This window comes from Pocillopora verrucosa, chromosome 13 (genome assembly GCF_036669915.1).
Source record: "Pocillopora verrucosa isolate sample1 chromosome 13, ASM3666991v2, whole genome shotgun sequence".
NCBI lineage: Eukaryota > Metazoa > Cnidaria > Anthozoa > Scleractinia > Pocilloporidae > Pocillopora > Pocillopora verrucosa.
The window spans coordinates 5,300,387-5,312,698 of NC_089324.1; the positions used below are offsets into that span (position 1 = coordinate 5,300,387).

A 12,312-nucleotide genomic window follows, 5' to 3' on the forward strand; every position below is an offset into this window, starting at 1 on the left:
TCGTGCGTACCTCTAGCCGGTAGGATTTAGGCACAACTTTCAACCACAGAAACCTCGTTTCCAGGGTCTCTCTGGATCTAAATGAAGGGAAGAAGAGAGACCCTGGGAATGAGGTTGCAGCCACAGTATTGAACGTTTCTGTAATCGTAATTACAACACGACTAACTTAACGATACCGATACCTGACTTGCTTTACAATGACATGGTTCCTCAAAAGGAGCTAACTATGAAATTCTACAGCAGCAATAACTACTCATCCTTCCTCTCACAAAACCTGAAATTTAGCTTGTTTTATATCTTCAAACGAGCGTTGACAAAATCTTTTAGCAGTTTCCGCTCGAAAGCCTGATTAATAGAGAGGAAAGCTGCAGTCAGAATGGGTTAACGTCACTGCAAGAACATCAACAAAGTGGCCTGGAAAGGCCTTCTTGTTTTGCTTTCTTCGATTATTTTGAATATTTTTTATGCAAGTCACAATCAATTTCTTTTTCTTTTTGCAGAACAATTTTTGGCTGGCATTTTAGGATTATGTGCTTTACATCTGTTGAAGTCACGAATGTTTGAATTGGTGTTTCACATGATGGCATACCCGGAAAGAGAATTGTTTCATTATAAATTTGTATGATAGGATGGCAGTAGAATTAGGTATCAAGTCTTTAAGGGGATAAACTAAAAGCACCATTAGCTTCAGAAGTTTTTTAAGTTTATTAATTCCTCTAATTGCAAAACTGCTTGGGATAGTGTTTTCCTGGCAGTCGGCCCAACACGGAGTTTGTTCACTTAGGTTTTTTGTTTTTTTTAACAAAACACCTTAAGATATGAAAAAAAAATGCTAGCAAAACAATCTGCATACCTGCACCATACACAAAATACAAAGATACGTCTTTTGTTCTGGATGACATCGACCTTTTTATATATTAAAAAAAAAAGCAGCTGTCATTTTGCCGAATGATTAATGAATGCCTTGTAAAGTTTGTTTCTAACTTATAATTATTCAACCTCAGAGGCTTTTAGGGGTGTTTTATGATGAGAAATAAATTGGTATTTGCAGGTTTACTGCACTAAGACAAATTTTAAATTAGCGTCATACTTAGACTGGACGTCAGTCCGTCACGGTTCTCCCAGATTCGGAGACGGGTTGGGTATCAACACAAAGACGGGGCCACACTCTATTTCTGATTAGAGAATCTGACCACAGATTGTTTCACAGGCAGGCCAAGCTCACGTCTCACTTGCTCAAATTCTAAACGGTTCCTCTCGTAAGTTAACACCGAGTCACACAACGCGTGGCGCTTTCATGAATTAATCGTTTGCTTTTTCTCGAGACGTGAGCTTGGGCCATCTGTGGTTGTTTTAACAAAGAAATAACCAAGTGTTGACAGCTGAAGCGACCAATGGATTGATTCGACACAATTTGTCTTAGAAACAAGCCAGAAATAACAATACCTTGAATACTATTTGTGATAAGAGTACTTTATTTACTTGATTAAAAACAGATTAACGAATGTAGACGGTAGTCTCATCTAATATTTCAGTGCCTCACATGCGGATCAAAATGGTCAAATAGTGAGCTGACTTCACTCAGAACACCCACCACTGAGTCTTCTGCTGTGTAAATCAGTTTAAGGTGCATTGGCGATGAACAGAATCTCAGCGTTAGGAAATTCGGGCTTTGAATTTTCCACCAAAGTCACTTTTCCAGTGTAGTCACATCCCACATAGCAGCCGGTTTTTACGTGTTTGAGCATGGTGTAGCTCCAGAAATAGTCAGGCTCAAAGATATCGCTTTCGTCATCATGCGAAGAAATTTCCTTGCAAAACGGAAAGCATCTTTGAGTGAGAAATAATTTTGATTATGCAATTAATGACGGACAGATTGAATGACTGACTGAATAAATTCATGAACGAGTGAATGAGCGGGTGAGGGAGTGAGCGAAATTAATTATGAATGAATAAATGAATTGGTGAAAGCTAAAATAGATGAATGAACGTTGAATTGTATGAATGAAATAACTCCTTACTTCGGTTTGGATTTCTTGTCCGCATCCAATTCCTTTCATTGCATACTGCTTGTTTAGCTTTGTGTCCGTGAATAGAAGGGCCACAGCATTGCTTTTATTCGGTGACTTATTATTCACATCAATGACCTGTATGTGAGCTATGATAAGGATTTAAGGAGAACCAGTTATCATTATTGACTTCAGCAATGAGGAGATATCGAAAGAAAAAAGACCGTCTTGGAATACTCCTCATAAAAACTAATGCAACAACCGGTTCTATCTCATGGTTCAGAGCTCAATATCCTCGTTAGAGGTAACCTCGCAGGTTGTTCACGATGTATTGTGTTTGATAAGTTTGAGTTGCATGTTAATGGACTTCATTTGATATTTTCTTAAGTTGTAGAATCAATCAGAAGACATTTAAGCACAGAAAAGGCAAAAATTTATATGTATCAAAGCGGCTTAAGTCAAGTTGACTCAAATTATTTCAAGTTTATCTTAATATCGAAGAGGATATCAATAGCTCTACGAGAAGTGAGTATTAAAATCCAGCGCCCTGATGTAAATCTAGTTTACTACAACGACGGGTGCGAGCTTCCGCCAAAGTGATCATCAGCTAACAGGAAATTACATAAAACGTATTAACTTCATTTGCTACAATGACTTAAAATCCTTGCAGAGGTAAATTTTTATCGTTATTAGAAAGAGCTTCAATGAGAGATGGAAGGCAACCTTCCCTTCCATCATGCTCTCCTCATCGGGTCAAACAATTTCGCGACGCCGTAGTTGCTAAAGCTTATTTTCACGCCCATTGAGGCTATTGTTTATATCACTGCATTTTTTGTATAAATAACATAACTGTTTACTTACTATCATCAGGCTCCTCAAAAGTTCCACCACAAATCACTATGTTTTCACTGGGACTCCTCTTCATAACACCACCATTTTTGTTGCTGACTGCGCTCCAAAAGCGATAAGTAGAACCTACCGTAAGTTGGTGGAACTTTAAAGTCGAGTTCCCTACAAAACCGTTATCCGACTTAGCCAAGTCAGTTATATACAGATTAAATGTATGTTGGCCTCCCGAAATTGACATATTAAGTGGTGTTCGGTTCTCCTTCTCTTTAGCCTGAAAAGGTAGTAGAGATAATCAGTTTAGTATACTAATGCAGGTTATGCTGATTTCCTCCTTAATAATGTACATGAAAAATACTACACACTTCTGATTGACTGAAAACGAGTGCATTCTCATGAATACGAAGCGATGATACGAATGTGAATTACAAATAGCGAGTGTACGCTTTCAAATTTCGTCTGTCTTGACTTCCTGTAATGTTTTTTTTATGTACATTATCAACAAGTAATAAAATGACTTCTCTCGAAATTTGGTGTGATAAGCACTTGAAATTTTCGAAAGACTACAAATTGCACTTTCCCTACGGGCTCGTTCAATTTTGTTCTCTTTGAAAAATTCACTCGTGCTAATTGACACCAAATTCACTCGAAATCATTTTCTTACCTATACTTATTGCATGGCTGCGTTGATGGGAAGAGGCAAGAATTAAGATTTTTTTTCCTCACGAAAGGGAAAAACAAACGAAACGAAGCAAACAGAAACAAAACGAACAGAAGGAAAAGAAACGAAAAAAAAAAACAAGAAGAAAAGAAAAGAAAGGAAACGAAAGGAAACAAAAGAAAAAAACAAAGTAAATAAACAAAATTAAACGAAACTAAACAAAACTAAAAACAAACAAACAAACAGACAAACAAACAAAATTAAACTAAAAAAAAAACAGACCTAAACTGAACAAGACAAAATAAACGATACGGGACTCACTAAACTAAAAGTCCAAGGGCAACTGCAAGTTCAACGCTTAAACCTTTGCGGGTTCGACTCTTTAAAAAAAAAAAAAAAAAAAAAAAAAAAGAAAAAGTTCACCCCCACTTCAACAGGTTCACCTCAAAATATTCAGTTCATTTCCTAAATCGTCGTTAAACACTCTACTTCAAACAAGTTCCATGATTAAAACATAAGATGTGCACATTGGTCATTGCTCAACACGGCTAAGATTTTTTTTGTCCATCGAGCTTTGTCATGGTATTGCTGTGAAACTTGTCTTTGTAGAGAGCGAACTCGCTATAAGGCGTAACCTTCTGAACCCATGTTAAAGCCCTAACGCGCTAAATCTCAAAATCACCAGTATTGGAGCTCTCGAGATTCTGATCGAAGTTCCACGGATTAATACGTTTTCTAATTAATTTATATACAATAACACTATGTGCTATAAAATCAGAAACAATGCAAAACGTCCGTACCTTCTTGTCACCCACGATGTGTGCGCTAACTTTTTGGTTATCATCAAACTCGTATCCATTTTCAAGTTCGGCGGCATCGTCAAATCTCGCATTATATCGCTGGAACTTGACTTGTTCTGAAGTAACATTGGGAGGTAAAACGTCGGAGAATCCTTGCAAGAACTGCTTGGTGAATCCCCTTAGATCTCCCCCTTTTTGATAGGGAAGGATTCTCTTTGTATCAATGTATGTCACATGGATGCTAACTGGTTCAATTACTTCTCGAGTCTAAAAATTTAAAGTGATTTCATCAAAACAGCAGAGCAAAATCAAATTGAGGGAGAGATGGATTCCATAAGGAATTCAACCTCAGATCTTCTTATACTTAAGGAGAGGGGGAGGGGGAGGGAAGAGGAGTTGGAAGACTTTCCAGGTGCTTCTCTCCTTTCAGAGAACCACGAAATGAAAAGGATGAGATGATGTGTTCCAGGCTGCTGCGGTAAAGAAGCACTCGGTTGCTGTTTTTTTAAGAATCAACCTATATGTATTTTTATTTTGTCTTTAATTAATGGAATTGAACAAACACTCAATAATGAAACACACGAAAAAAAATAAATTGAGACCTGTATGTCTTTTGTGGCGCTTGAAAGGTGAATTCAACATGAGTTTTACGGGAAGAATGACGATTCCTTTTTTTGTTGGGGAACACGTGGCTTATGAAGCAGTATTTAGCGAGCCCTCAGGATGATAAAGTTACTATTTGTGAGACAAACTTACTGAAATCTTTCTTTTCCTACTGCCTTTCCCTTGAAATAACTTCGCCATCTAAATAATAAAAACGAGAAAATAAAATTAAACAAAGAAACAAAATAAAACAAACAATAAACACTCATCCCACAGCCTCCCCCCTTCTGAATCCTAGATTCGTAAAAACTTTTACAAGGGCATGTGGTGCATGTTAAACCATTTAACTCGTTCTCTGAAGACATTCGATCCTGCCAATAAGTTATATACCATTAAGTATGGCGAGTGTCAGTCAGCTATGTTCTGACACTTTCACAGTTATCGCTTCTACTCAAAGTTCTAAGAGAAAGGGAAGTTAATTCCAGTCAAAGGGGAGTTCGAGATGATAGGAAACTCGAGTTAACCATGCACGAGTCAACAAGTCAACTGATAGCAAAAGACTGGAAAAATGGGGTCAAGTCAAGAATGTGGTCTTGGGTTTGTGAATGCCCCCTGGCGTCTGTGTTTTTAATTCTATTTCTGTCACTGATTAATATATCTGTCAGTAGTTATCAAAGTCAAGACTGTAGAGGCTTTGGTCTTCAGTTTGTTTCTTCGCTTTTTTTGACGTGTGTAAGTCATTTTTTACTGCATTGGAAATTTGGAAATTGTATAAATAACCACATTAACACACTGCAACTTTCTTTTTTTTTTTTTGCAACGTTTCTTTTAGTAGTCAAGCAGGAGCAGTGTTAGAATGCGAATGATGCAGCAAGACACAAATTCAGTTCGAGACTTAAAAATATTCTACTGAATTCTTGCAATTAATTGTATGTTTAAGTTTGAGATATTCTGAAAATTAAACCAATCAAGGAGGAAACATGTCATGTATCGTTGCTTAGTAAAATGTTTCCTTAAAATGCAATGTATTCTTTGAAGCTTAATAACTTGTTGTTGTTCGCTTACTTTAATTTTAGGAAAATAATGCTGTCCAAAATGGAAAATGTTTCTACAATTATTATGTGCTCTTGGCTTTATTTATGACCTCTGGTGCTTTTGATCCTATTTCCATAACCTAAAGATTTATTTTGACCGTAATTACGTTCTTATAACTTTGACTAAGTTTTGCTCTTCACTTTGCACTATTTTTTCGAATGTATTACATAGTTTTCACAGCATTAGAGGGTCTTTTGAAGGAATGTGAATGCCACATAGTGTGTGCGTTAGTTTTTCATTCTATTTCTGTCACTGATAAGCATATCTGTCAATAGTTATGAAGTCACGGCTATAAACGTTTTGCTCTTTCGTTTACAATTTTTTCAGATATTACACAGTCCATTTAGCATTGAAGAATCTTGATAAAGTTGTGATAACAACCACGAAAGGAAAAGCAATTTGCTTTGCTGTCAAATAATAGGTTTCTACACGAGGTCAAGATTTATCATGAATTGTGCACACAACATAGAAAGGTCGGGAAGTTTTAATAAAAACCACGGTGAGAACTCGCCATCTGCCGGGTTATTTCGTTTTAAAAGCCATCACATTAGAGAGGCAATGGTTTCGAATGATGTTGAAAATTATTTAATCATCAGAATGCCGGGGAATAAAATTAAATCCTCCCAAAGGAATTAGCGGTATCCCATCTTAGACTTGCAAAAGTTTGTTTGACACCTTCTTTCTTTCAACCAGATGTAATCATATGCATTTACCATGTAATCAGACTTGATGCTACTCTGGTTTAAAGTTTTAATGAATGTAACCGAAGAAGTTACAATTCATAGACCCAACGTTTCGACACTCCTATGGGGGCAAATGGGGAGACGGTCGTTTGCAGTCGAACAAGCAAAAAGAAATTGGCTTTAGAGTTAAATTGCATCTTCAAGAATGCTACAATGCCTTCTGATTTAATTCAAGTAGCTCTAATCTATCAGGAATCGTTTGATTTACAAAGGGCTTTACAATTTTGGCTCTATGGCTTTTAAAATCAGACAACTACTAGTAAAAACACAGGACTTTTTATGACGGTACTATTCAGAAAAAAGATATCTAAATTTTATTTTCATATTGATTATTGGAGCAGGGCCATTTGAATCCGGGCTGGGACTAACAAGTAAATCAATCCCTTAAAATATTAAGAACGAATAACGAAGGAAGTTGTTAAAACATAAATTTCAGTGTATGTAGTAGAATAGTTCAACGTTGTACTTACCGTGAAGTTTACCAAATTGTTGTTCTCGCAGATGCGCGGACACAGTCTGAAGCATAAAAAATATATCCATCAGATGACAAACCTCCCCCTTTTCTTTTATCTTAAGCTAGCATTTATTAGATATAAGGTTGCATGAACAAGTGGCGTGAGAACACGACACGTGAGGGATGGGAAAGGGTAACTAGGATAGGCCTTCTTTCGGTAAGTAACTGGTATCTCTTTAAAAGATAACACAGCCGACATACTTTTCTATAGATTCGAACTTCTTAAGGCAATTGTATTTGAAGTCTTTTGTCGGAATGTGAATGCCTCTTGGTGTGAGTATTTTTGATCCTATTTCTGTCCCTGATTAGTATATCTTACAGTAGTTATTTATAAAGTCTCGACTGCAAATTTTATCCTTCAGGTTACAAGCCCCACCTTTTCATTCGTCCTAAGCTAGCATTTATTGGATATAAAGTTGCATAAACAAGTGGCTTGAGAAAAGGATAGATGGAAAAGGGGTAATTACTAGGATAGGCTTTTTTTAGTCACTTGTATCTCTTTCTAAACATATCACAGTCATCATGTTTGTCTAAAGATGAGGAGTAGATAAGGCAATTGTATTTGTATTGTTTCGTCGGAATGTGAATGCCTCCCGGTAATACTACGCTTGTCACTGATTAGCATATCTAATTAATAGATTTGTGATAAGAACCACAATAGGAAAATCGACTTGCTCAACAGTCAAATAATAGTTTTAAAACATTACCTTTTTTTTCGATCGGAGTGTCGGAGCAATAAATTTCGTTCCGAGCTTTAAATAGCTATTTGGTTTCAACTAAAATAAAAAGCCAAAGAAGAGGCGAAAGGAGCATCATCACAATTAATACTGTTTTTAATAGTTTTCGACCTCCAAAAGTTGATGCAGATTAAGACAACGAAACCTGTCCCGACATGTTCGCTTAACGATGCGTTCTGAGAGTTTATGCACGTACTCTGGCGCTTTTTGATGCTATTTCAATCGCTCAATGAAACATTCGGTCTGTAATAATTATAATGTGTGCAATTATTTTTCTTAATTAGATTTTGTCTTTCTTTTGCGTTTATCATGAACGGTGCACACAACATTGAAAAGTAATATTAAAAACGTTGCTAGGACGTGCCATTTGTTAGGTTATCTTAGCGTGTCGTTTTAAAAGCCGTCACATGAGGGTGGGAATGGCCTCGAACTGAATGATGTTGAAAATAATTAAAGTATCAGAATGAGGAAGAAAATTAAACCCACTTTGAGGTATGAGCGGTATCCCATCTGAGGCTTATAAAAGTTTGTAAAATACCCTATTATTTCAGCCCACATATAATCATATGTATTCACAAACCATGTAATCAGTGTATGTGGACAAATGCGAAAATTGTCGAACAAGAAATGAAGATAAGCCCTAAAAGGAAAATATCTTGCCATCAGATATGCGAGTTTTCGTTGTTATCGTTATGGTGTATCTTCAAGAATACTATAAAACTTTCTGACTTGAGTCAAGTAGCTCTAATCTATCAGGAATCGTTATATTTGCAAACGGCGGAAGAATAAAGATTTAAATTTCATATTCAAATTGATTATTGGATCTGACCATTTGAAACTAAGTGGGAACTAACTAGTAGGCCAGTCCCCTGAAACATTAGAGAAGAGTAGCAAAGGAAGTTGTTACAAAGTTAATATCACAAATTTGGTCATCCTAAAACTCTGATATTCGTCATTTGAAATTGGTCATCGACGGCCACTGAAGCGACCCGGTATAGCTTCACTTCTCCCGGCTCAAAGTGAAAATAACACGATGATTTAACGCTGTACCTACCTTGAAGTTTACTTACTTGTTGCTCTCGCAGATACGACACAGACTGAGGTGAAGTAAAGTTTATCAGTCAGATGGCTTGCCTCTCCCTTTTCTTTTGTCCTAAGATGGCACTCATTGGATCTACTGTTGCATAAATAATTGGTGTGAGAACCAGGTCGCCTGGGGGAAGGGAAAGGGTTACAAACAAAACAAAAATTGTTATAATCAAGAATGTGGTCGTGGGTTTGTGAATGCCCCCTAGCGTCTGTGTTTTTAGTCTTATTCCTGTTAATGATCAGAACCTCTGTCAGTAGTTACCAAAGTCACGACTTTAAAGGTTTTGTTCTTCAGTCTTTTTTTTTTTTTTTTTGATTGTATGTGTAAGCAAGTTTATACTGCATTGGAAATTGGAAAATTGTATCAATAATCACATTAAGACAATTCAACTACTTCTTTTCTTTTGCAACGTTTCTTCTGAGCCGTCCAACAGAAGCGGTGTTGGAATTCGAATGATGCCGAATTCAGTTTGAGACTTGAAAATATTCTACTAGATCATTGCAATAGCTTATCATTGGTTTTATGTTTAAGTTTGGACAACTGAGTTTAATTAAACAAGGAGGAAACATATCAGATATGGTAGCTTAGTTAGAGGAAAAAAATTGTATGTGAATTATTTTTGAAAGTCATGCTGCCGAAAATGGCAAATATTTCTATCATTTGAATGTGCTCTTGACTTTGTTTCTGCCCCCTGGCGCTTTTGATCCTATTTCCATCACCAAAGTATTCATTTTGTCCATATTTGTTTTTTTATGACTCGAAAGTTTGTTCCTCGGTTTGCAATACATTTTGTTATGTATTGCCGTCCACACAGCACTGAAGAGTCTTAATAAATTTGTGATAAGAACCACGATACGACAAACGATGCTCCTGGTTGTTAAATATTAGCTAGACTTCCAAAGAGGGGTCAAGGGGTTTCAATAGGAAGTATGTTTTGTAGAATTAACTTCTCTTGAGCTGGATCATCGGAGCGATGACTTTTTTTTATAGTTTTGAAACATTTTGAGACCTCAACTGAAACAACCGCCGAAGAAGAGTTGGGAGGAGGATCATCATGATTTATACTATTCCTTATTAGTCGTTTTAGACCTGCGATAGTTGATGCAGGTTATATCTTCCAAAATTTCAGGCCTTGGATAATGAAACATGCCCCGACATGTCTGCTTAACGATGCGTTAAGAGGTTTTGTACACGCTCTCTAAAATTTTAATGCTCTTTCTATCGCTGAATGATTCATTCTGTCTGGAGTTTTGGTGGTCATCATACTTCAAATATTGTGTGCATCACTCGTTGAGGATTGACACTTTCCTTCCTTCAACCCAGATGTAATCCTATGTATTCGCAAACCATTAATCACTATGTGCGGACAAATGCAGTGTTTTTCCTTCGCAGTTGAATAGCAACGGAAATGAGCCATGATAAACGTAAATGGCTTCCATCGGCTATGTGAATTCATTTGTTATGATCATACTCACAGCATCATCAAGAATGCTACAAAGCTTTCTGACTTAAGTAAAGTAGCTTTTATCTATCAAGAATCGTTATATTTGCAAACAGCAGCATAATGTTGGCTCGAGCGCTAGAACAATCAAATAACTTCGCATCCTTTTTTATTTCCTCAGCGGATGTACGAGGTCGCCGTCAATGCATTAGGCGCCTGAATTTGAAGGTTATGACATTTTTACATCCGATTTAGGTTGCGATACAAATCATTGCATCCTCAACTGCAAAATACTCTATGCTGTGTGTCCCTTGTGACCACAAACTTTAACTAATCACCATCTGCGTTTGGACTAACGAACATTTGTTTTCCGTGGCGCCTCAAAGCCGAGTGCATAAACAGAATTATTCTTTAGTTCCCCTTCTTACTCTCGAGCTTACCACACTAAACGAAGACTTGGGGGAAAGGAAAGGATGTACAAGATAGGCTCGTTTCTGCTTGTGTGATGATGAGGGTTAGTAATGACGGTAATTAAATTTGTGTTAGAGCTCATATTTGGAATATTCTGAACATAATGATACAGAAAAAAAATGTTTTTCTTTTCGTGCATATCTTCAGCCGATTTAAAGCTTATATATAAAACTGATTAGTATTTCTGTCATTAATTTAAGAGTCACGTGTTTAGAGGTTTTGGATCTGTCTCAGTTTCTGATCAGCTACTGTACACCTACTCCTCCTCTAACCCAACATTTAGCCTAATTTGTTATCAGTTGACTGCTGTTGGTTTGGGGGATGGGTGGGTGCACATTTGCGCAGATATTGATATTAATACAAGGTTTTTATCTTGAGTCTTTTGTCCTCTTTTTACATGGTTAAGTCAGTTTTAACTTCTAAAATAGCGAAATTTCACTTTAAAGCCGCTTGCAAAGTCACGTCATTAATTGATATGGAAGAGGGGGGGGGGGACTTTCACTTACCTTAGACGGCAAAGCCACGCTGAAACCTTCATCTTGTGGTACAACAAATTGTGAGTAAACGGCAAACAATTTTTGTTATTGGCTGAGACTTTTTTATTATGGTATTTGGTATATTTTATTTGAAGGTGCAGGATTTTTGATCGTTTTAAATGTATGTATTTGCAACATTTTGTCTCAAGAAGTTTCTGGAAAGGGTAAAAATCAAACCATAATCCATTTTGGTAAGTATGCAACCATAAAAAGGAGGTGAGTGTCATTCATTGATGTAAAGTACCTTCCTCCTACCCTTAAAGTCTTAGGGATACATAGAAAAGCTTTTCTTCCTTTCTTTGCTTTTAAAGCAGTTATTTTCAAACATGTCTTCCTTAGAATATTACATATGCCAATGTCCCAGCCCTTAAACTGCAGTAATCAAATCTCTCCACCGATGGCCAGGGGTTCTGAGGGTATTAGCATTAACCAACTGAAGCAAAGCTTTCACGCTCGACCAAATCTATATATTTTGGTTTCGGATTTTATGAAAGGGTTCGTGTAATGTGGTCACGTATGTTTGGGAAAGTGTTGCAAATGAACATGTATCTTATAATGACATCGGAAATGTCCCAAGTTTTTGAGACATTTAGAGGTTTCTTACTCTCATAACTGCAAAAACTGCCGAAACCAGTGTTTTCCATTAATAAAGAACACTCATGCCTAGGTGTCTTTCATTTCTATTTTTAATATCAATCTCTTTTAATGAGAATACGATAAATGAAAGTATACAAGCATGACAAAGCAAACAAATGACTCGAAAAAC

The 12,312-nt window shown here is 36.7% G+C and overlaps 1 protein-coding gene across 3 annotated transcripts; it reads right to left on the reverse strand.

The window, feature by feature from the left end:
• Positions 1-1,452: 1,452 nt before the first annotated feature.
• LOC136277731 (uncharacterized) lies at positions 1,453-9,216 on the reverse strand. Of its 3 annotated transcripts, none has more exons than XM_066160323.1 (7): positions 9,063-9,204; positions 7,228-7,273; positions 5,073-5,120; positions 4,317-4,583; positions 2,871-3,129; positions 2,022-2,158; positions 1,453-1,811 (listed from the first exon to the last, which is right to left on the reverse strand). In XM_066160323.1, the coding sequence occupies exons 3-7, from the start codon at positions 5,118-5,120 to the stop codon at positions 1,623-1,625; spliced, it is 900 nt and encodes a 299-aa protein (XP_066016420.1). In that variant the 5' UTR covers positions 7,228-7,273; positions 9,063-9,204; the 3' UTR covers positions 1,453-1,622. The 3 variants fall into 3 exon arrangements, with proteins under 3 accessions (XP_066016420.1, XP_066016421.1, XP_066016422.1); XM_066160324.1 differs by having other exon boundaries at positions 9,079-9,164; XM_066160325.1 differs by having other exon boundaries at positions 1,696-1,830; positions 9,063-9,216.
• Positions 9,217-12,312: the final 3,096 nt, after the last annotated feature.

Bases quoted from the DNA above. Each gene is read 5' to 3' on its own strand.
- LOC136277731 (XM_066160323.1), bottom strand. From the start codon at position 5,120: ATGGCGAAGTTATTTCAAGGGAAAGGCAGTAGGAAAAGAAAGATTTCA. The intron at 4,584-5,072 runs GTAAGTTTGTCT...TTAAATTTTTAG, and splicing joins GTAGGAAAAGAAAGATTTCA to ACTCGAGAAGTAATTGAACC. The intron at 2,159-2,870 runs GTAAGTAAACAG...TCCTTATCATAG, and splicing joins TTTTGAGGAGCCTGATGATA to CTCACATACAGGTCATTGAT.